The 25291-nt window shown below is 46.0% G+C and overlaps 1 protein-coding gene across 1 annotated transcript; it reads left to right on the forward strand.

Moving 5' to 3' along the window:
• Positions 1-6999: 6999 nt before the first annotated feature.
• Positions 7000-8763, forward strand: LOC115405466 (5-beta-cholestane-3-alpha,7-alpha-diol 12-alpha-hydroxylase-like). The gene has a single exon (XM_030115052.1). The coding sequence runs from the start codon at positions 7016-7018 to the stop codon at positions 8549-8551; it is 1536 nt and encodes a 511-aa protein (XP_029970912.1). The 5' UTR covers positions 7000-7015; the 3' UTR covers positions 8552-8763.
• The last annotated feature ends 16528 nt before the right edge of the window (positions 8764-25291 follow it).

Genomic DNA, 25291 nt, shown 5'->3' on the forward strand with positions numbered 1-25291 from the left:
TGTCCCCACGTCTGGGGAGGCGATGGACTCACGCCAAGAGGTCAAGCGCCATACAGCAACCGAGTGAGTGTCAAAATAGGAGGATCTGCTCTACCAGTGTCCCCTGGGCCTACTGCCACAGATTCAGTGAAAGTGCACACCACGCCGAAAAAGGGTTCCACACACACTGCTCGTATTGTCGGATGTGGTCTACAGTGGGGGACATGGGGTCCCGCTGTCCACCGCGCCGGGGAGGCAGAGGGCTCTGTTTCTACCTGGGGGTGACCCAGGCCCGAGTCGACGGTTTGAGAGTATTTCCACTTTTAGTCCCGTAGAACTGGGAAATCTTGCTAACCTTCTCTCAACCCCTCTGGTCTCCCTTTTACAACAGACTCAGAGTCAGTGTCCTCTGGTAGCCAATTCAAATTATGCCCGTTTTTATTGTTTTGCACTATCACCAACCACAATGTCCCCACAGAACTGTGCCTGGAGACCCCCGTGCAATGGGCGTGAGCCCCGAGAGTTTAATTCACTTCAGAGCACAGGAACCCCCCCACAGCTGATGTGAAAAACAATAAAGATGAAAATATGTCCCTGTGTCCTTATGTTTTCCAATTAGAATTTAGGTCGGACACTTATTAACTTTCCCTATGTGTGTTCTATGTGATTTATACATTACATGTGGCTACATAGAGAAAAAAGACTAAAGAGTCATCGCTTACGAATATTAGGATCTTTCTTCCGGACCTCTGATCTCCGCCCAAATGACAAACAGACCGAAGTCCGGCAGAAACTTTAGAAAAGGCTTTCTGCTTACCTCTTTTGTTGGAGCTCCTTTGCCGTTGGGTGGTGAAGACAGGCCCGTCTGGAAAGATCGTGGTTCCGAATGACCTAATATCAAGAAGAATCCGGGTCACGGCACCAATTGTTGGAGCCCAGGACTTCCGTCCCGCTGACTCCACCCGGTTCTTTTATCCTATGCTTGGTATAAAGAATGCCAAAACGACCGACTTCAGATTATTACCATTTATTTAAGTATAGCCAGATGTAATGCTCAGCGCTGGACCTTACAGGGAAAGATACAAAGTATTTCGCCCCGAAAGGATCCTGATTGTTGATGAAACAGAGTTTTTATTCCATGTTCTTCTGGGCCTGCCCCGACAGATAGGTTGGACTTTGTTCGCAATTGGACAATTTGATGTTGATGTCAGCTGCCAACCGAGAGCTGACATCCTTATCCAGTATGTTTTGGAACACTAGTGAGTGTGTGTTGGTTTCTCCGGAACATGTGGGTATGTTTACACTTTAGCAGAACATCTTATAACCTTGGTGTACTTCTCTCAAGAATGGCCTAATATGCAGTTAATAGAATTATTCCATAGTAGTAGTGTTAATTAAAGTATATCCCAAACAGGAGAAGCAACAGAGCAGGTAGGATGGTCTGGCGCATGCACGTTTTTCAAAAAGCGAGTAACAGACGTTTGGCTTCGTCCTTTCGAGAAAATCCTACAATACACCTTTAACACCAGGAATACCAGGATTTTCTGGCCTACCTATGAAACCCAGAGGGGCCAAAATGGTCCCTGATGCGCGACTCAACGGCCACTCTTGGCTCTTCTTTTCATTTGTAAATGCAGCCGATACCTTCCAGCTCGTTGGTTCATGCATACCTCTGAGGGGGAGGGGGAGGCATGAAAAGAGCCAGGGACTACTTTGAGATTTCCTCCTGAGTTTAGCAGAGAAGAATCTTTCCAAACACAATGAACTTTCTTACCCATTACAAATTGTAATGTAACTCCCAGGGTTTGAGTGGGACCCAGTTGAGACTGACAGGTTCCCCACAATCTCCGATGTTTGGAGTTTCTTTGTTGCAAACTGCATTTGGTCCTACAGTCCAGGCAGGTACATCACCACAGACAAACAGCTGTTCCCAAAAAGAGTCTCACTGTTGTTTCTTGCAACAAAACCAGACAAGGTTGGGATAAAGTTCTGGGTGGCATGTGACCTGAAGACTAAATCTGTGTGCAACATGATCCCCTATGTTGGGAAAGACCCCAGCCATGCCAAGAGGGTGAGAGTGGGAGAAGATGTGGTGATAAAGCAGACGGAGCCGTTTCTGGACAAAGGCAGAACGGTAAAAAACAGATAATTTCTTCAGGTCTCTGGCACTCGCCAAACAACTCCTCTGACGGAAGACCACCATCCTTGGCACAATGAATAAGATTCGTCAGGAGCTGCCCGGATCAGCCAGGCAGACTGAATTCTGGGCATCATCAATAAATCACAGCAAGAAATGAAAAACATAAACTGCGTCGACCTCTTACTTCAGTTTTACATTAGATACTGATTCAGTGTTATATTTTCTACAAGCACATACAGCGCCTTGTAAAAGTATATTTCCCCCTTAAATTTTTTGACCTTTTGTTAAATTTCATACTGCAAACATAAATATATAAAATTGGCAAATCGGCCAGGAAGGAAGATTCGGTATCACTTTACTTGAAGCACTCGGTATAACACATTATAAGTAGTTATAAACACTCATAAATTATCACAATGCTTTATAACTCACTATACAGCATAGGGTTAGGGTTAGGGTTAGGTCCTGGCATTGTGAGCATTTATGAATGATTATAACTATAGCTACATGTGCTATAATGGTATTATAATACTTTATAAATGTACTTATAATGTGTAGGGGGGCTTCAAATAAAGTGTTAATGTAGATTCTTTCCAAACACAATGAATTTTTTGTAATCCCAGGTTTTTCTTTCCTACCTATGAAACTCAAAGAGGGGCCAAAATTTCCCCCTGATTTTCAGTGCACAACTCAGCGGCCACTCACTGGCCTGCTTTTCTTTTGTAAACGCAGCCGATACCTGCCAGGTTGCTGTTCATGCATACCTATTGGTGGGGGGGGGGGGGGGGTTGGGGGCCAGAGTGTGAGGGGGAGGAAGGCACTTCAGTGCAGGAGGTAGCCTTATGAAAAGGCCACCTCAAACCTCCCCTCAGCAGAAGGACTGATTTTGTGGCACAGAGAAGAGCGTAGTTTTGCATTTGTTTCTCTGACAGACCATTGGGACCCATGACAGACCAGCTACATCTGTTCTAAGATTGGATTGCACTCAGATAGACTCTATTTGATCATTGAGGAAACAATCAGACAACTTCTGAAGCCACTATGAGAAAAGGGGGTGAATAATATTGCACGTCCCACTTTTCAGCTTTTATTTCTAAAAAAAAAGTTTAAATATTGTATAAATTTCATTTCACTTCACAGTTGTGTCCCATTTGATGTTGGTTCCTCACAAAATATGCCAATTTTATAACTGTATTTTTAAAGTATGAAATTTAAGAAAAAGTGTAATGAATTCAAAGGAGGTGAAGACTTTTTCAAGGCACTGTACATACTATGTTATAACAAATCCTGTTTTCATACACAGGACCCACAAATGCACTGTAAGAAATATCTTTTATTTCCATTTTTCTACCTATGGAATACACACACTAATAAAATGTGCAAACCCCTCAAATCTCGTGCAAACTGATACCTGACATCCAAAACAAAGTTTTCTCTTCTGAAAATGGTATTTTGTGTCAAACTGATACAAACTATCACATGAAGAGAGTTTCAGAAGCCTCAGTTGAACATTTGTGTGTGCGCTACACTTCCCCCTCTGTTTGGGTCACATTCCTACATGATGCATTGCGTAGCGGCTGCATTTACAAATGAAAGGTGGCTGGAGGACAATGACTTGTGTATTCAAAAGCACTGGACCATTTTGGCCTCTCTCCGGGTTCTGGAAGGGGTTGGATCAAATCGGCCCCTGCTTGGTAAACTTGTGGGTCCTTTGCAGACACGTGACCAAACCGCACCACAGTGGTTTCATGACCTTCTTTTTGGCATTTTCCCATATGGAGAAGATAAGAGCAACGAGAGGACACGGTACAGAGACAAACTCATAAAGGAGGCCACAGACCGGTGTGTGGCTAAATTGTCCACAATTAAAAACATCGATCCACATGACCTGAAAACCAGAGACTGGAGCTCCGACGCCACATTGCTGCCTCCGACTTCGGCGCTGGAATTCACAGACTGCCTGGTTTACGGTGTCAGCGTCTACACGTGAGCAGTTCCGAAATTATAAATCTCTGGAAGCGCACGGACATTTGACGAATGGCTGGGTGCAGGATGTGTTCGCATCTCGACTGAAGGGCTGGAACAACACAGTCGTGACCGCAAAGATGAGCTCACCTGACCGTCATCAGTCCAGTCCTGGATGGAGGACACGCTGGTTTTGTCTGATTTGCTTTACCAGTTTTAACTGAGGGTAATTAAAGACTCGTGTTATGTATTATTGTGACAAAATGACCTCACATTCACATCCCATGTGCAAGAAAAAAGTGGTCATTGTCCAACATTGAAAACCTTGCTGTCATACTCAGAACCCACCTGTTTCAATCTGCCCGTCACCCGTAACTTCTCTCTTTTCGCTCTGTTACGCTGTCTGTTGTTTTATTTGTAATGTGTTTTTAACCTTGTGTGAAGTGTAGTGTTTTGAAAGGCGCTGTTAAATTAAATTTATTATTATTATTGTCATTACATCACTCAAGTATGAAGCAGTTATAAATGAATGCTTATAGCAGGCATCACTTTGTCTAACCACAGACAGAAACTTGTCACCCTGTTCTTGTTTTGTAAAACAGAAACAGTGGTAATGTTGGCGATAATTAAATTAAATTAAATTAAATTAAATTAAATTAAATTAAATTAAATTAAATTAAATTAAATGTCTTTTCTACAGGTCTTGCACTCCCACCGTCTGAACGATCCACCACTGAAGGCCTGGGCCATCATGGAGCCGTCAGGAGCCAGATCATCTGGTCACTGCACATGTATGGCTGGAATAGCAGAGACGTGCACACATGTTGCAGCTATGTTGTTTAAGCTGGAGGCCGTTGTCAGATGCAGAGAGACAACAACTGTGACTAGACAACCTGCATACTGGCTGATACCAAGCAGCATCAGAAAAGTGGGACCCAAAATTGACCTCACCACTGCAAATGCAGAAAAAAAAACAAAGTCGGACACATTTACCACAACACATTATGTGACAATGACATGCTCCATTGATGTTATCCGCACAAATGGAGCACAGCTAATTATCAAGTTACTTATGTGCTAACAAAAAGCAGTAACTCGAAAAGACTCAGTGTCAGTGACAAACTTTATGTATGTCAGATACAAAAACACGTGCTTCCACAAATATTAAAAACAGTCTGTGTGGCGTCCTGACTGGTGTGTGTGTGTGTGTGTGTGTGTGTGTGTGTGTGTGTGTGTGTGTGTGTGTGTGTGTGTGTGTGTGTGTGTGTGTCATCTTTTGTGACCAGCTGACTGCTTTCTTCCTCAGCATCAGGTGTCAGTCCTCACTCTGTTGAATTTGTCCAGGCTCTGACGTCCCCTCCTCGGTCTCCAGCTCTCCAGTCCCTGCCTCCCGGTGGACTCCTGTCTCTGGTGCTTGCGGTGACACTTTCCTTAGCTGGTCCCGCCTAAATCGCCTTGCAGAGCGCGCTGCATTTGTCGGTGTGACCGATGTGTGTCCCAGATGTAGGGATGGTGTCCAGTCTGGGTCAATCTCCATCATTTCATCGGCTGGCTGACCTGCAGACACGTTAGGTTTTATTGAGAGAGCTAGTAAACACTGGATGCTTGCATGACATCGCACACTGGTAAGTTAATCACACATGCCACCATGTCAGATTGTGAGTTACAAGGACTGTAAATACAGACAGGTGCAGGTGGATTTGTTCTGCTGATTGTTTCTCAGGCTGGAACATCGTCTGACTGACAAGCTGCTGACTGTTCTCCTCTAGGATGTGTTGTTAATTTAGTTTGATCAATTATAGCAAACAAATCAATGACTGTATGTTTGTTTTCAAAACGAGATCAGATCTGATGTGTGGATGTGTGTTGCAGTGTACCAGGGAATGTGTGTTTGTCTCTACTTGTCTGTGTGCACAGAACTGACATGACGTGTCCTCCTCTGGACAGCAGGTCTGACTGGATCTTTGAAGTCACTCCGTCTGGAAAGCTTAAATTCAAGATGAAGAAACAAAATAACCAGCTTTAGCATGAAGTGATTCTCCACTGCCCTCCTCCGCTGACTGTATTTCACAAGTGAAGTTGGCTTGCAGTTGGGTGAAGCTAGTTCGCAGGTGCGCTAACCGTTAGCGGCTAACGTAACTTCATTCAGAGAGAAACCACATTTTCAGTAACATTGCTTAAAAACAAATAAACTCGCTCACTTGCCTTTATGAAAATGCCGAGAGCAAACAACCATGTTGGCAGATATGGAGTCAAAAGTGACGCTCTTTCATGTCACTGCTGCGACCCCCGCCGTCTGACGCCTCTTCATCTTTTCCTCAGTCTGCTCCCCTAATTTCTTTTCCACGTGGGAAACTGGAAAAAACGGAGACTGCCTTCTGTCCTGCTCCCATTCCGTCGATGCGACTTATATGGCAGCCTATCACGCAACACGATCTTCCCATATCTGAGAAATAATGCCGCACTCAAAGACGTGAATCCCAGAGTGAGACCATGCCTGCGAAATGGCGATTCAATCCCACAATGCAAAAGAGTGACGTCACCTGTAAAGGACCGATTAATCATTTATTCTCCAGTTTTGTCACTCAGTGAATATAAACTTCAATCCAACAAGTTACATCTATTCAGTAGGAACACCATGAGTCACAGTCTGTTCTCACATCCCAGTCTATCATTAAACAGAAGTCCTCAAAAAACCTGTGATTTAATCAGTTTGCCAACAGATTGGGAGACTCTGAGTTCCTGAGAAACAACTCATGCAATAAACCACAGCAACTCCATGCTGGCTGTCTGCCATTAAAAGACCTAATCAGCAGTTCCAGGAGAGTTGGGAGTGCTGTTGTGTTTGCAGGGGAGGAGCAACAGTGTGTTTGTCCTGCTGGATCCGGACCTTACCTCTTCACTGACCTGTGTCTGCTGAAGGAGTCAGTCATGGACCTGCTGCTGCTGATCCTGCTGAGCCTCACTGCCGCTCTCCTCGGAGGACTCTACCTCCTCGGCGCCTTTCGACAGCGGCGTCCCGGAGAACCTCCTCTGGATAAAGGCCCCATCCCCTGGCTCGGACATGTTCTGGAGTTTCGCAGAGATACAAACAAGTTCCTGGAGAGGATGAGGAAGAAACACGGTGATGTGTTCACCATCCAGCTGGCAGGGTTTTATTTCACATTCCTGCAGGACCCGCTGTCATTTGGAGCCTTCACTCAAGAGAGCCGGGAGAAACTGGACTTTGTCATTTTTGCCAGACGGCTGGTACGGCAAGTCTTTGGTTTCATTGGTAATGACCAAGATGGTCTCAAAACCCTGCATGTGGCCAGCAACAAACACCTGAAGGGAGAAGGCCTGAAAGTCTTAACTGAAGCTATGATGAGTAACCTCCAGAATGTGATGCTGCATAAACTGGGCTCAGACTCTGATCGCATGAGCTGGAATGAGGATAGTCTCTTCATGTACAGCTACAATGTGGTCTTCAGGGCGGGATACTTGGCACTGTTTGGCAACGAGCCACCGTCAGAAGGAGGAGAGGAAGAGGCCAAAGAGAAAGACCGAGTGGAGTCACAGGACTTGTTCTCCGAATTCCGCAAATATGACCAGCTCTTCCCCGACCTGGCATATGGCGTCCTCCCCCCGAGGGATCGGTGGGAGGCAGAGAGACTGAAGGCCCATTTTTGGAAAGCTCTATCAGTAGAGAAGATGAAGACCAAAGAGAACATCAGCCGCTGGATCTGGGACTTGAAGCAGTCTAAAGAAGAGAACGGTATGGAAGAGTCAATGATTGACAGATATATGTTTGTACTTCTGTGGGCCTCACAGGGCAACACCGGGCCGTCCTCCTTCTGGGTGCTCCTCTTCCTCATGAAACACCCAGATGCCATGGCAGCAGTGAAAAAGGAGGTGGACGATGTCCTGAGACAGTCTGGACAGAGTGTCCAGCCTGGTGGGCCCTTGGTAGACCTGACCAGCGAGATGCTGTTGAAGACCCCGATCCTGGACAGCATTGTGGAGGAGACCCTGCGTCTCACCGCTGCACCGCTCCTTACCCGTGGTGTGAAAGTGGACATGACCATAAAGATGGCCGACGGACGCCAGTATGCCATCCGTAAAGGTGACAGGATGGGTATGTTTCCTTACAGAGTGCTTCATCTTGACCCAGAGATCCACCCGGACCCACAGTCCTTCAAATACGACCGTTTCCTGAATCCGGACGGCACCAGGAAAACTGACTTTTACAAAGGAGGGACCAAGTTGAAGTTTGCCACAATGCCCTGGGGCGGTGGGGTGTCCATGTGCCCCGGCCGATTCTTTGCTGTCAATGAGCTCAAACAGTTTGTCTTCCTCATGTTGGTGTACTTTGAGTTTGAGCTGAAGAATCCTGATGAGGAGATTCCCCAGATCGACCACAAACGGTGGGGCTTCGGATCCATGCAGCCAACCAGAGATGTTCCATTCAGATACCGATTCAGATATTAACACACCGCCGTCATCTGTGACGGCCACCGTCATGTATGCTCAGCATTCACGGTCACATCCAGCCTGAGCAGAGGTAGCTTTATCAATAACACCACTGTTATCAGAGGTTCAATTTATTGTTAGCAGTTATCGCTCTATAGTCAGCAATGTGTAACGCTTCTCACTGCTTCCAGCCATGTCAAACAATAAAGAGACATTTTGTGGTGTCTGAAAGTGGGTTTCCAGTGTTGTATTGTTGGAGTTTTGATTCAGTTGCCCCAGAGTCACTGAAGAGTTTCCCTCTCTCTCTCTCTCTCTCTCTCTCTCTCTCTCTCTCTCTCTCTCTCTCTCTCTCTCTCTCTCTCTCTCTCTCTCTCTCTCTCAGTGCATGCTGGGAGTGGGCAGCGGCTGGAGTGTGTGAGAGCATGGTGTGTGTTGTGTGGCGTTTAGCTTGTTTTTTCTGTTTGTTTAAATTGTTAATGTTCATATTCACTGTAGTTTATTAATCACAGAGCACATTTATTAGTTTATATCGTTTATTTGGGTTCTTGGTGGATTTTGCGGTCTGTTTGGGGGAGGTCTGGCTGCAGCCATGACCAACCTCAGGCAGCTCACCCGCAAACACGGGGTCCGGGTGGTGGCCCAGTTCCCCCTCAGCGTGGAGGACGTGGCCCTGGCTGTGGGGGAGAAAGTGGGCTACGACAATGTTAAGTCGGTCGCGAGGATGAACAGCGCCGTGGTCATCTTCCTGGACCTGGTGGAGCAGGCTAACGCTGTGGTGGAGTCAGGCATTACCGTCGCGGACAGGTTGGTCCCGGTCCAGCCGCTGTCTCAGCCTGCTGTCCGGGTCGTCCTGTCCAACGTCCCTCCCTTCGTGCCAGATGAGCTTCTGATCCACGAGCTGTCCAGATTTGGAAAGGTGGTGTCCTCGGTGAAGGACATCCTGTCTGGATGTAAGTCTCAGCTGCTGAAGAACGCCGTGTGCCACAGAAGACACGTATTTATGATACTCAATAACCGGAGCGAGGAGCTGAACCTCCGATTCCGCGTGAGAGTAAATGATTATGATTACGTTGTCTTCGCGAGCTCAGCTGGCATGAAGTGCTTCGGCTGTGGACAGGAAGGACACACGATCAGGGCCTGCCCGGCCGCGTCTGCTTCATCTGGTTCAGCGGACTCCGGCTCTGCTGGGTCTGGCTCGGCGGAGGCGGGCCTGGCGGGACCGGGTTCCGCGGGACCCGGCGCTGCCGCCGCGGCCGCAGCCACCCCGGCCCCGGCGCCGCGGGCCAACGCCTGGGGAGTCCCCCCCCCCCAGCGGCCAGGCTCCATATGAGCAACAGACAGGAGTCTGGCCTCACTGAGCAAGAGTGTTATCGTTTAAAAAAACTTGTACCAAAAGCCAAAAAACAATTAAATGATGAAGGTGGCAGCCAAGTGTTTTTTAATTAATTTATTTGTTCTTATCCTGGTTTTAGACATCTCATTTACCATGGATGTTTTTAAGCTGGGTGTTTTAAACATAAATGGAGCCAGAGATCTGAGAAAGAGACAGTCAGTTTATGAGACAGCCACACTTAAGAAGATCGACGTCCTGTTCCTTCAGGAAACTAAGAGTGATTTTAGCATCGAAGCTGAATGGAGGAGGGAATTGGGGGGGGAGGCCATCTTAAGCCATCTTACTCCTCTCAGTGGAGGAGTGGGCCTCCTCTTCTCCAGGGCTTTTAACCCCGACTCCCTGGAGGTCCAGCATTGTGTACAGGGGAGGCTGCTTTTAGTTAAAGCTCAGTTCCACCATTTTAAACTTGTATTTATTAACATTTATGCTCCAACAGCCGGAGCAGAGAGGAAGCAGTTTTTCCTCAAACTGACTGAGGTGGTAAGTGGGTGTGGGTCGGAGGACTATTTGTTTGTGCGTGGGGATTTTAACTGCACGGAAGACGCGACTTTGGATCGCAACCATGCAGAGCCTCATCCAGCCTCTCAGCACGTCTTAAAGCAGCTGGTCCACTCTCAGGGCGTTGTGGACGTCTGGAGAAGGATGCATCCTGACTGTCGGCAGTACACCTGGTCCACTGTAGAGAGAGCAGGGTCTCCTCAGCCAGGCTGGATCGTATTGATTGTTTTAAGCATCATTTTAATGTTTTTAGGAGGTGTGATATTTTACCGGTTGGTTTTACTGATCATTGTCTACTTTTAAGCAGTATTTTTATCAGGGAGGTGAGACCAAGGAGCGCTTACTGGCATTTTAACTCTGTTTTAACCTTTGATAGAAGTTTTAGGGAGGCTTTAATGTTTTTTTGGCAGGTTTTTAGACAGAGGAAGGGAGATTTTAGCAGTCTTAGGCAGTGGTGGGACCACGGTAAGACGCAGATCAAACTCCTGTGTCAGCAGCACACCCTCAATGTCACAAGTGATATCACCAGATCTATGAAGGATCTAGAGACCGAGATAGTGGAACTGGAGCATTTAAGTGAGTCCACAGGAAATCGAGGTGATTTTGAAAACCTCAAAAGGAAAAAAATGGCTTTAGCCGACCTGCTGAACGTTAAAGTGCAGGGTGCACTGGTTCGGTCCCGGTACCAGACCATCACAGGGATGGATGCTCCCTCTAGCTTCTTCTTTAGCCTGGAGAAAAAGGCCGGACAGGGGAGAGTGATCCACGCACTGCTCTCAGACACGGGGGAGGAGATCACCGAACCATGCCAGATACGGAGGACGGCGGTGGGCTTCTACTCCTCCCTGTACGGGAGTGAGTTCACGGAGGAGCAGGAGCTCCTGGAGGGGTTCCTGAGGGGACTGCTTCGTGTCTCCGAGGAGACCAACACAGAACTGGAGGCCTGCCTGGACATGCAGGAGCTGCGGGCAGCGCTGCAGGCGATGCCAACGGGCAGGTCTCCTGGGATCGATGGGCTCACCACCAAGTTCTACAAGGCGTTCTGGGACATCCTGGGTAGGGATGTCCTGGACGTCCACAACGAGTGTCTGGCCTCTGGTTCCTTGCCAGTGTCCTTCAGGAGAGCAGTGCTCACTCTGCTCCCCAAGAAGGGGAACCTGCAGGACATCAAGGACTGGCGCCCCATGTCCTCCTCTGTGTGGATTACAAACTCCTGTCCAAGGTCTTGGCCTCCAGGCTGGGGAGGGCTATGGAGCAGGTCATCCACCGGGATCAGACCTACTGTGTCCCCGGCAGGTCCATGGAGGACAACGTCCACCAAATTCAAGTCATTTTGGAAGTCTCTAGTTCTTTGGACATCGATGCTGGTCTGATTTCAGTAGACCAGGAAAAGGCTTTTGACCGAGTTGAACACAGCTTCCTTTGGAGGGTCATGGAAAGTTTTGGGTTCAGCGCTGGTTTCATAGCTAAGATCCAGGTGCTGTACAGGGACATTGAGAGTGTGCTGAAGATCAACGGCAGTCTGTGTGCTCCTTTTAGGGTGTGTAGAGGTGTCAGGCAGGGCTGTGCTCTGTCTGGGATGCTCTATGCGCTCTCCCTGGAGCCCCTCCTCTCTAAGCTACGTTCCAGTCTGCAGGGTCTGCTTTTACCGGGTTTTAGTGAAAGCATGATTTTATCGGCCTATGCAGACGATCTTATTGTTTTTATAAGGAATCAGGGGGACGTAGATATTTTAGTTAATATATTATTAAAGATTTTAATGCAGCATCTGCAGCAAGGGTCAACTGGGGAAGAGCGAGGCCCTTGCTGTTGGCAGGTGGCATGACGGTCTCCCAGTTCTTCCCCAAAATTTAACATGGAGGAGGGAAGGCCTCAAATATCTGGGCATTTATGTTGGAAAGGAACATTTTGTTCAGAAGAACTGGGAGACCGTCCTGGAAAAGGTGGAGGCTAAGCTCTCCAAGTGGAGGTGGCTCCTCCCAAAAATGTCACTTCGGGGCAGAGTCTTGGTTTTAAATAATCTGGTTGCATCCCAGCTGTGGCATCGACTCACCAGTGCAGACCCTCCTCCAGCTCTCCTGGCTCAAATTCAAAAGAAAATGATAGATTTCTTCTGGGATGGTCTGCACTGGGTGCCACAGGAGGTGCTGTTTTTAGATAGAGAGGAGGGGGGCCAGGGCCTGGTCCACTTGGCCAGCCGGACCGCCACTTTTAGACTCCAGTTCCTGCAGAGGTACCTCGCAGGACCGGCGGATCTGGTGTGGAGAGGCGTGGCCAGCTGCATCCTGAGGCGGGCCAATAAGTTGGGGTTGGATAATGTTCTGTTTTTGACTGATCCCAAATTTCTAAATCTCAAGGGGCTGCCTCCGTTTTACCAGAGTTTATTTAAATGCTGGGCCTTGTTTTCACGCAGAAGGTGCCTGAAAGCCGACTCTCTGCACTGGCTGTTGAAAGAACCCCTGATCCACGGATCCAGACTGGACATCAGCGGAGCCTCGACCCCCGGCCTGACCGGAAGGCTGATCCAGTCTGGGACCCTCACCGTGGGTCAGCTTGTGGATGCTGTGGGGCCGGACCTGAGCGACGCCCAGGCTCTGGGCTCGCTGCTGGGGATGCAGTCCATCCGGGTGTCCCAGGGACTCCTGGAGAAGTGGAGGAGTGCACTGACGCCAGAGATGGGAAGTAACGACGTACAAGTAACGAAGTACTGTAACGAAGTACATTTTTTTGGTATCTGTACTTTACTGAGTATATATTTTTCTGAGTACTTTTTACTTGTATCCGCTACATTTTAACACAAGTATCTGTACTTTTTACTCCGTACATTTTCAAAACAGGCTCGTTACTTTTAATGCACGACAACGATTAAAAAAAGAATTGAAAATGTCTCCGCAGGCTCCGCCAATCATATGAAACATTACTCGCGGTTCCATACATCCCAACTTGTGATTGGCTCGCTGTCCATGTTCGTTCTTTTCATTGGCTACAGAGACTACACCCACACACACAGCTTTCTCTGGCGGCAGACTTCAGGTAGCACGCTAACTCACTTCAGTAATTTCAATGAGAGATGTGTTAATGTGAGACTATGGAGCCCAGCTTGGCAGCGACATGTCCGACACAGAGAGCAGGACAGCAAGGTGGCAGCGGTAAACCCTGACGACGCCACGCCGGAGGACAAGCCAGGTGAACGGGACGAACAGGCCTCTGCCCCCCCCCCCCCCCCCCCCTCGCACCCCGCTCCCCGCAACGACCAGTAAGCATGCGAATTACCGCAGCTGAAAGAGCAGAACTTAAACAGCAACATGAGGATGAAGGAAAGCTATTCTGCAGAAGTTGCAACAAAGTCATCGATCACAGAAGAAATTCAACAATAAAGGACCACTATGGTGTTTTTTTAATGCCCGCGGAATATTAACTTTAATTTTCATTCATTTTTCTTTTTGTTTATTTTCTCTTAAGTTCAATGCATTCTGCATATATGGCTGAAACACTTATTTACTGTACACATGTACTTTGTGCTGCTGCCTGATTAAAAACAAACTTGATTTGAGGAGGTGAGTCTACTTTCCATGATACCTGACATCAATTTAGAAACTACTTTTTGGCCAAAGGCCAATTAAGACCTGTGTGGAGTTTAACACTGAGCTCTGAGGACCTGATCAAATGTTTGATCACATAAATGTCCTCTAAATTCTAACAGTCTTATGAAAAAAATAGGTTTCTGTGTCAGCACAAACCTGTTTGAAGATATATTCAACAATTTGCAATTTCTTTTCTCAAAAAATGGCAGATCTACAAGCCCATAGTGCTGCACTTGCTGTGCCATGAGCTTGTAGATCTGTTACTTATGAAAGTGTAATGGTACAAGTGTTTAAAAATGACACAGATCAAGTCCTAACAGGTTAATAGCCTTCAAATTAGCCATTGTATGATGTAAGGTTAAGCTCTTAACCTCACAAATTGTAACCTCAAGGTTACAGTTGATTTTACAGACACGACTGGTAAACAAGAAATACTTTTTACTTTTACTCTAAAAGTACATTTCAGAGCCTGTACTTTTTACTTTTTACTTGAGTAATTTTTTCAATGAGTACTTTTACTTTTACTAAAGTCGTTTTTTTTCACAAGTACTTGTACTTTTACTGAGTATAGAATGTAAGTACTTTTCCCATCTCTGACTGACGCCCAGAGACAGGAGCCTGCTGAGGAGGTACAGCCAAGGAGAACTCTCCCCGGATGCTGACGACCCCTTCCCCGAGGTGCTGCTGAGCCTGGAGCTGGGGGATCTGTCCGGCCCCCTCCTGAAGACCACACAGCCTGAAAGACTATCCTTACACAAGGCAGACAAAAAAATATTTTACAGGAACTGTGTGAAGAGCATCCACAAGGGTGGACTGAGCAACAGGCCCCCCACTGTGTGGTCACAGAGACTGGGACAGGCTGGACCTGGACCCGGCCCACAGTGGAGGATTTTATACAAGCCCCCCTTGAGAAAACGGACTGGAGACCTCCAGTGGAGGGTTTTACACGGTGCCATCGCCTCCAATGCTTTTATCTCTGTCCTCAACCCTGCTGTTTTAAACACGTGCCCCTTCTGCCATCAGAGAGAGACTGTCTACCACGTTTTTACCGAGTGTAAGAGGCTCACAGGCTTCTTCACTCTTTTAACGGCGGTTTTTAGTCTTTTTAGTGTTGCTTTTACTGAGAGAACTTTTATCATGGGAGCTGGCTACAGACAAAAAGGAAAAAAAAACAAGTGGCAGCTCCTCAATTTTATCTAAGGATAAGCCAAGATGGCGATTTATGTCAGCAGGAGGAACAAGGTTGAGGGCAGAGAAGGACAGGACGTCAGAGAAGTGTGGCAGGTCAACGTCAAATCCAGACTCTGGCTATATACCGGTTTTTTAAGCATAACAATGATTTAAACGCTTTTAAAGAGGTCTGGTGTTTTAAGGACATTCTGTGCTGTTTGGAAAACAATGAACTTCATTTTGCACATTTTTTAATTTGAAAATATGAATTGTTTTTAAGAGTCTGACACACACTGTATCACTGTAACCTGTGTAAATAAAAGTATGGTTTAAAAATCAAAAAATCTCTCTCTCTCTCTCTCTCTCTCTCTCTCTCGCTCTCTCTCTCTCTCGACCCAGTCCCAGATAAGCGGTAGAAAAATGATGGATGGGTGGATGGATATCAGTATGGTTTAGCCCAATAGCATTACTTGGTTGATCCAGGTGCTGCTGCGATCTGCTTGTGGAGTCACTTTGTCTGCAGCTGTTTGTCTCCAGCTGCTGTGTTTCAACATTTGTTTATACCACCTTTGATCCAATCTGCATAACCCTATCAGCCTGTGCCACTGCAGTGATCCGGCGACTGCAGCGTAGCCACGACACAGAGCCAAATCCCCAGTTGCCTTGTGCAGACCGTGTGACGGCTGGACGCTACAGGCCGGGGAGCGGTCTTAAACTGGGGCTTTCCCCCTTCAGTATGAATGACTGTGTGAAAGTGTGGACTGTGCATGTGTCAGTGTTGATATGTGTTATTTGTATCTTTTTGTTCATTTTAATTTCTTTTGATTGCAACCCCACTCAGTGTTTTATTCCTTTTCCCTTCGTCGTGGCTGCAGGCCGGTGGCGGCGGTGCGGGTGACCTTGTGGTGGCATCCCGACATCTCGTTCGCGTGTTTCTGGTATGGGAGTATTTCTGTGTGTGTGTGAGTGTGTGTGTGTGTGTGTGTGTGTGTGTGTGTGTGTGTGTGTGACCATACAAAAACCTGCACACACACACACACACACACACACACACACACACACACACACACACACAAACACACACACACACACACACACACACAAACACACACACACACACACACACACACCATATGCCACATCTCAGACACTTCTCTACTTCCTGGTTCTCCACGACCCTCACAAAACCCCACCATGATTCTCCCTGGATCAGTTCTATAGTTCAGTTGAGGGTTCTCCTCCTTTAGACTCAGCCTCCCCGATAGGGCGTGGGGGGTGGGAATGGCCCCGGACCAGTTGCACTGAATTAATGGACTAACTTTGTGTATTTGTGTCATTTTAAGAGTTTATTTTGGACTGGGGGATGTATTATATTAATGAGCAGGTTTTTATTTTCATTCCACTGGCGTTTAATATGATTTTCAGTCTGTTTAATGTCAATAAATATGTCTTTTTTGAAGGTGTTATCAAAAACCAGTCCGAGGGGCTTATCAGATAAGGCAGCCATTCTGGCTTGTTGAAGTGAGCCTTTGCTGAGTTTTTGTTGGAGAGATGGTGTCAGAGCTGAAATCAGAGTGAAACAGAGTCAGAAAAGGTCAGAAAGCTGATGCACAAATGCTGGCACTGAGAGGGCTTCTCTGACTGTAAACCTGTCTGTCTTGTTGGCATTCTTTTGCCTGGAGGAGGGACCTGACAGGATTCCAATCAGACCAAGAACCTGATACGGAGAGATCACACGTTGTTCTTTCATGTTGTTCTGCCCTGACAGAGGTTCCACCAGACATTCCCATTAGACCCTCACAACACGTTTGGTCCTGCCAAGTCTGTCCGGGTTCCTCCTTCTGCCAGAGAAACCAATTTAGTATCAGATCGATACCAAAATTTGGAGTATCGCCCACCTCTACCAGGAGGCATCCGAAATACATGCCCGAGCCACCTCAGCTGGCTCCTCTGGATGTGGAGGAGTAGCGGCTCTACTCTGAGCTCACCCCTGGTGACTGAGCGCTTCACCCTATCTCTGAGGGAGCATCCAGCCACCCTATGGAGGAAGCTCTTTTCAGCTGCTTGTATCCGGGATCTTTTCCTTTCAAACATGACCCAAAGCTCCTGACCGTAGGTGAGGGTGGGGGCGACAACTGACCGGTTCAGCGGTTGCCACCACAGCAGCACCAGAGACCTTGAGACCACATCTCCAAGCAGCTGCTTCAACAATAGAGGTGAAGAACAAGGTCCACTGGGACTCAATGTCCACAGTCTCCCTTGAAATATGACAGAAGCTCTCCCGGAGGTGAGAGTTGAAAATCCTACTGACAGAGGTTCCACCAGACATTCCCATTAGACCCTCACAACACATTTGGTCCTGTTCCTCCTCTGCCAGTGAAACCAATTTAGCACCAGGTGGTGATCGGTCCACAGCTCTTCACCCGAGTGTCCAAGACACGAGGTCAGAGGTCAGACAGCATGACTACAAAGTCAGTCATAAACCTCTGAGCTGGGGTGTCCTGGTGCCAAGGGCATTTGTGGACACCCCTGTGCTCGAACATGGTGTTTGTTATAGATGAACTGTGACTAGCACAGGAGTCCAATAACAGAACACCACTCAGGTTCAGATCGGGGAGGCCGTGCAACCTGATCACCCCCCTCCTGGCCTCACTATCGCAAGTCCACCAGTAGAACAATGCAGTCCCCAATCGGAGCAATGTCCAGCACCCCTCCCAGGGACTTCAAGAAGGCTGGGTACTCTGCACTGCTGTTCATCCTGTAAGTCGAAACAACAGTGAGGCACCTGTCACCAAATAGGGGTTTTTGAAGTCCTCTTATTCTGACCCATCGCCAGGGCCTGTTTGTCATTGGAGACCCTACCATACGGTGGCCCTGAGGTGCAAAACACAACGGCAAATCAGAAAACACAACACAAAAAGAGAAAACACAACAGCAAAAGAGAAAACAAAACGCAAAAAGAGAAAACACAACGCCAAATCAGAAAACACAACACACAAAGAGAAAACACAACGCAAAAAGAGAAAACACAACAGCAAAAGAGAAAACAAAATGCAAAAAGAGAAAACACAACGCCAAATCAGAAAACACAACACAAAAAGAGAAAACACAACAGCAAAAGAGAAAACAAAATGCAAAAAGAGAAAACACAACGCCAAATCAGAAAACACAACACAAAAAGAGAAAACACAACGGCAAAAGAGAAAACGGAAATCGGGTGACATCAGTCTTCTTCTTCTAATGATTTCCGGCAGGCTGTACGCTTGTTTAGCGCAATGCTGCCCCTTCAGGTTAAGTAGTGGGTGACATCAGTCGTCGCTGATTGGACGAAAGAACTGGTCTGTCCTTTGAACCGGAAAGAGTCACAATTCGCCAGTAAAGCCTCGTTTCCACAGTTTCGGTACGGTTCAGGTCTGCTCAGTTCGGATCGGATATGCGGCGTTCCAGCCTGCGAAGCAGCGAGCCATCTGTGACGATCTGTTCCACCGGTCTCACCGCGACAACAACGCAAACCTTTCCAAAAAGTCTACTGAACACCGGTCTTCACCGGAGGAGCAGCGGCTGCTTTCCATCACTGCAGAGGAGGTTCAACGGAACCGAACGGTGCCGTTAGAAATGGACAAAAGTGGGGAAAAAATCACCGCAAATGGGGAAAAAAAGGAAAAACAAAACCACCATCATCTCGGAGTGGCTGCTCTCTATCGGCTCCAGACCCGGTCAGCACCGCGCAAAATGCAAGAAACGGAGGAGAGGCTGTGTGGACGGCGGCTGAGATGGAGGTGATGGTAAGTTTTAATACTCTGAACTGTACAACCACCAGTGTTACCATGCCGTTATCCACCACTGAAATCTGAGGTTTTTGTCTTAAAAGTGTATCCACGCAGCGCGCTAGCTGGTTAGCATTAGCACGCGGCTAGGCTAGATAGCTTTGCACCCAGCCATGTAGCATTGTGGTGTTGCATGTGGTTTGTGTAACGTTTCTGCAGGAGGACAGGAGTCGTCCTCCTCTGGGCCCAGGGCTGGAGGAGAGAGATGTAGCGTCGTCAGGATGGAGCATCCACCTCCAGCCGGACTCTCCTGTGTTATGAAGCTCCAGCAGCTGGGAGGTGAGCAGCAGCTTTGTTCATACTGTAGATAATTCAGGAAACAATTCAGCATCTATACTGGTATTCTATCAACCAGAATTCTGTCAAGTATCACATAGATACGTTCACCACTGCTGCTCCAGCTGGATCCAGGGCCCAGTGTGCAGTACTATTGATGCAGAGCACTGAAATAAATCTATGCTGCTGTTTCTGCAGCTCCAGTTTGCTCTGGTGAACTGTGGATGTTTATGCTGAACAGCTGTCTCTCGTCCAGTGTTACAGTGAACACAAACTAGTGAAGTAGCAAAAACTGCTGGACAAAGGACAATAGATAATATTTAATCCATTACAGAAGTGCAGAGCGATCATCTGATCAGCCACACTCTGCATTTACACCCTGGGAATTACATCCAGCAATGTTACTGTCCAAAATCGTCTCCACCAGCTGCCACCACAGGGTCTGATGGGTGGATGCAGGGTGTGGGTGGCAGTGCCTTGCTCAACTGCTCTTTTTCCCCCTTTGCTTTTAAACCAGGAGAAGGCTGGAGCACCAACCAGACCTGACGGAGCCCCTGAGAGAAATCCAGGCTTCAGGTGAGCTGGGAGCTGCAGCGTGATGAACGGCATGTCCATCAGGAGGAGCAGCGTCTGAACCTGCAGTTCCTTGAAGATGAAGCAGGGCAGCGAGGCTGAATGAGGCTGATTTGTCCTCTCAGCAGCACAGCAGAGCCAGGGTTTCAGACGTTCCTGCAGCGGGTCTCTCTGCTGGTCCAGACCCCGAGAACCCAGCGCTACACAGGAGTAACTCAACAACTAGTGGTGTTGATGTCCTTTCCAATAAAAACGGTTTTCACACCCATGTGTCTGAATTCACTGGTTCTTGCTCAACACAAGCACAGCAGTGTTTTTGCATTTGGCATTCCTTTTTAAGTAGTGGTGCTAAATGGAGATGTAAAGGTTGTACATGGTGGTATTTTGAACATTTTACATGGTGATTATCATGAACTTCAATCCAGACAATTCTGCACTGTGACACAGTACATTAAGAGGGTCCTTTTTGGAAACACACTTCAGTCTGACTGCAGTTGAAGAGCCAAAGGTAAGGTGGAGCCAGTATCATCTACATGTAGGGAGAAGCCAGTACTGATTTAATCTGACCCTGTTACTGTTTTAAACACAACTGTCACTAAATACAGCCTTATAAAACAATTCTCCTGTCATCAACCAACTCTTCTGAGCTGGCCTCATGTTGACAAGCATGTAGTCTCTGCACAGTTCCTAAGACCAGTCTGAAACGAAACCTTCAACAGCAAACTGTTTTGTCTGTCAGAAAAAAAAAATCAGAATTTTACCCAGTTATGAGCAGATCTGTGCCTCATATAGAACAGAATAGACTGTATTTATCTACGGGTGCAAATAAATGAGGACATTTGCAAATAAAGAATAAGTAATCGAAATCAAAAAGAAAACATTGAACTGGATATACAACAGATCTAAAATATAACACTAATACTATTAAAATATAACTGGAGCTATAATATATAGAAACATGTACAGATATGGACTTAGGAAATTCTGAAAATGTGATGATCAAGGGTGTGTTTGTTTTGTTTAGTTTTGTTTTTGCTTTTTTATACTACCCACACGTTTTCAGCACAGCGTTTTCAGCCACGGTGATTATAATTCGTGCAAATCGATATTTTAATCCTCTGAATTTCAGTCATTTCCTCGAGCAGAGGAGCTGACAAGTGTCTTGGATCCATTGTTTTGGCGTCGCTGTGCTCTCTGCTGATTGGCTTCAGAAAAATTAAACTTATTGGCTGTGTTTTTCAGAGGGCAGAGCTTATTAACATCTTATAAAACGCCGTAAAAATCGCACGTCTTGCTGGTTTAAAACGCACGTTTTTTACGGCATTTTATTAAAAAACAGGCGTTTTTTACTGCATCTTAAGGATCAGAAGCATTGGATTAGCGGCGAATTGTGACTCTTTCCGGTTCAAAGGACGGACCAGTTCTTTCGTCCAATCAGCGACAACTGATGTCACCCACTACTTAACCTGAAGGGGCAGCATTGCGCTAAACAAGCGTACAGCCTGCCGGAAATCATTAGAAGAAGAAGACTGATGCACCCGATTTCCGTTTTCTCTTTTGCCGTTGTGTTTTCTGATTTGCCGTTGTGTTTTCTCTTTGTGTGTTGTGTTTTCTGATTTGGCGTTGTGTTTTCTCTTTTTGTGTTGTGTTTTCTGATTTGGCGTTGTGTTTTCTCTTTGTGTGTTGTGTTTTCTGATTTGGCGTTGTGTTTTCTCTTTTTGCGTTTTGTTTTCTCTTTTGCTGTTGTGTTTTCTCTTTTTGTGTTGTGTTTTCTGATTTGCCGTTGTGTTTTCTCTTTGTGTGTTGTGTTTTCTGATTTGGCGTTGTGTTTTCTCTTTTTGCGTTGTGTTTTCTCTTTTTGTGTTGTGTTTTCTGATTTGGCGTTGTGTTTTCTCTTTGTGTGTTGTGTTTTCTGATTTGGCGTTGTGTTTTCTCTTTTTGCGTTTTGTTTTCTCTTTTGCTGTTGTGTTTTCTCTTTTTGTGTTGTGTTTTCTGATTTGCCGTTGTGTTTTGCACCTCAGGGCCACCGTACTACCAGGGTTTTAAAGCACCAGACAAAAGAGCTCCTGGGATCTCACAGGTACTCAAACTTCCCACCATGTTGCGGTGGCAGTTGAGGGGATCTTTCTGCAAATTTCATCACATAAAATTAAATCAAATGAAAGCATCTTCATTAAAGTTTTCAATCAAATTTTTTCCATGGCACTTTATAGAAACCAAGGTTGCTTTACAACAAAACCAGAAAACAAAACTGGGAAATGGTACATAGAATAAGCTCAAATCTTTTAACTTCATGCACATTGGGCCACCATATTTTAATGAAAGAAAGTAGTAAAACTTTGGTATTTTTTTTATTCTTACACTCCTTGTATTCTTGCTCCTCTTTTAGTATATATACAAATTATTATTTATTGCTATCTTTTTTAATTTTATTTTCCGATTCTGTCTCTTATTTGCACAAAGGAGTTGTTTTTGTTTCATCGTGCATGTATGATGACAATAAAAAGCATTCTATTCTATTCTATTCTATTCTATTCTGTTCTATTCTATTCTAGTCATTATTTGATGACGTTTATCTCTGCATATTCAGCACATATAATACAATTACAATACAAAAAAAGCAAAAAATAAAATAAATAAAAAGCAGAAAATGAAATAATTGAAAATTTCAAATTTACAGTGGAAATAGGTAACATATCCTCATCAATATCGCCAGTGACCAGCTTCTGCAGTAATTTCATTACTGCTTTTGCAATTGTAATCCTGACTTTACTTGTTTCCTGAACTCAGTAACCAAAGTATAGTAACACATTACTTCTAATGTCTGTCAGTGCAGACAGCCTGGTCATCTCAGATCACCAAGAGAGTTAATGTGCATGTTAATTCATGGTGGTTCAACATTTGCTGGTTCTGTGTTGAAAGCTGGATGTGACGCTCTGTTTGTACAAGCTATAAAATCAAATGTCGAAGGTGAAGAGAAAGATAGAAATACTGAGATGAGTGAGGGTGATCTGTTTTTGTTAGCAGCAGCAGCAGCAGTGGTAGAGAAAGAATGTAAGCAGAGAGAAAGAGCAGTGAGTGAGGCAGAGTGGAGAAAGCCAGGTGACAGACAGCCAGATGAAGAGTTTGATGATTTGGACGAAGAACATGAAGTCAAGCAAGAAGAACCCAGGTTTTTTTGAGTAAGCATCTTCAGCCAGACAAGGGTCAGACAGGTCATTTGAGGCACTGCAAGGACCAAAGATTATGGTTTTTATCCTGTTTGGTATTTTTCATGTTTTTTATATGTTGAAAAGATAGAATCAATGAGTTTAAAAAAAGGTGAGTGTTGTGAGAGGGTTGAAATTTGCAGGGGTGGAAATAAAAAGTTACAAAATACTCATGTTATTGTAATTAAGGGATTTTTGGCTACTTGATGTTGAAAGTCAATAGGTTTGTAGGGTGCGCACTCTTGTGGCGAATAATGGTAAGCACGCCCTTCAGTTCAGAGCGTTACCTCCTCAGCTTCTGCGGCTGCTAACCCGTGGTACGGAACCGCTGAAATAGACCGGGTGTCTGCACCCAGAAAGGCTCGTGTTGGTAACTTGCTGTCCAGTTATTCCTGTCATATGAGGAGGCAGAAGTCTTGCTCCTAAAGGGACTTTACTGTCACAAAAACACCGCCATCGCCAATTTAAATACAGAAAAATAGTGGGTCAATTTGGGCCAAAAACAAACAGTGCAGCTCTCATTAGACACCGCCGAACCTCCCGTCTTTTTCCAGAATCCAACTACATTACCCACAATTCCCTCGCTCTTAAAGAGCCAGATGCCCTGGCTGGTAACACGACCATGCAGCCATAAGTGAATGGTGGCCGTTTCTCCCATAGATTTATATAGAAAGGCCTTTCTATGTATGTCTATGGTTTCTCCTGTGTTGGAAGTTCTTACTCTCTCACTTCACCACCCTGACTGGTGTTACCTGTACACCAGAATGAAGGACGACATGGATAAAAAGGGAAAGAGAATCCTGGAGTACTTCAGATGTCAGCTGATGTGTTGGAGCAAAGAAGTTAAAGGTCTTCTGAAAAATGCTTTAAAGGAAGACAGAGAGGGCACAGATGGTCTTGCAGCACTCCTGGAGATGATGACACATTTCAAAGAAGCAGAGGATGCCCTTATCGTTCTTAGTGATGTAACTTATCATATTGGTCTTCCATAACTCTTATTGTAAATAGTTATTTTTTATTGAGAACACTTGGCTCTTGTAGTTTTTCAACCCATAAAATGTCTTTTTTCTTTATCATGTTGGTGCTTTGTTGTATTCATTAGATGAATGTGCTTTGAAATGCTAATCACAGTGTTTAAATGATTTAATTGCTATCTATTGCAACTTTCTCATTGAACAAGAATGTCACTACTCACTGCATACTAGACTCTGGTAGTGTATTTCCTTATCCAAAGCTACTTTACAGTAGCTTGATGTCATAGCAATGTTCACCACTCTGCTCAGGAGAGCTTTAAAGAGCAATTACAATGTCGGGAACAATCTATTTCACTCCCGAGGTCAAATAAAAATCATTTCTGTTATCATATTAAAGCTCGTGTCCGTTCGTTTCCGTTCGTTTCCACCGTATGTATCATTTTTTAACAGAGCTTAAATGTGTTAGTCTGGTTCGATACAATAATATAATATTAGCATAAAGCAATATAAAAATGTATTTATGAGCCCCGCCTTCGTCTCATAGACCCCCGTGTTATCCGAAAAAGCGCCGGTCAGTGTCAGCCAATAGACTTCGAGCTTCTGCCTTGTCCTGCTGTCAATCAAAGTGTGGAGCAGCCAGAGAGCACGGCCGCTCGCCCAGGCAGAGGTGAGTTAGCTGTGCAGCAGCCGCCCCGCTTACCTCGGATATATCCACTGTCTGCTGAACATCCACCGTAAAAAGCTAAACATGTAGGAAGCTGTAGGACTCAGAGGCTCTCATTTTCACCCGACAGATAATTCGTGTGCACAATTAAAGGGGCGTGGCTTGGTCGCTCAGAAAGCAGAGGGAGGGCGGAACCTTGAGATGTTGGCTTAAAAAAACCTCTCTGTTTCAAAACTCCGGACACGAGCTTTAAAGCTCCCATATTATGCTATTTTTCAGTCACGTCATGTAGGTCACAGAAGCCCAAAAACATAGTATATAAGTTTGTTCGCCGAAATTGATCCTATGTTCAGAGTTTGAGCGGTCTAAACAGTGGCTCTGAGAAGCCCTCATCAGAACAGCCTGTTTTTCACAGCCTACTTTCCGGGATGCACTTGAACGCATCTGGCCACGCCCACTCTCTCACACGCGGTGGGGGTGTTGTGCCGAGTTATGCATGCCTGCCGAGATCTGCATCCCCTGGTCGCGGGAGCACGTCCGCTCCGCTAAAACGGAAACTCTGAGACGCCAAACAGTTTTCTACGGCAAAG

The sequence above is a fragment of the Salarias fasciatus genome, chromosome 18 (assembly GCF_902148845.1).
Source record: "Salarias fasciatus chromosome 18, fSalaFa1.1, whole genome shotgun sequence".
In the NCBI taxonomy this organism is placed as follows: Eukaryota; Metazoa; Chordata; class Actinopteri; order Blenniiformes; family Blenniidae; genus Salarias; species Salarias fasciatus.

Coding starts and splice junctions, on each gene's coding strand:
- LOC115405466 (XM_030115052.1), top strand. CDS start 7,016: ATGGACCTGCTGCTGCTGATCCTGCTGAGCCTCACTGCCGCTCTCCTC.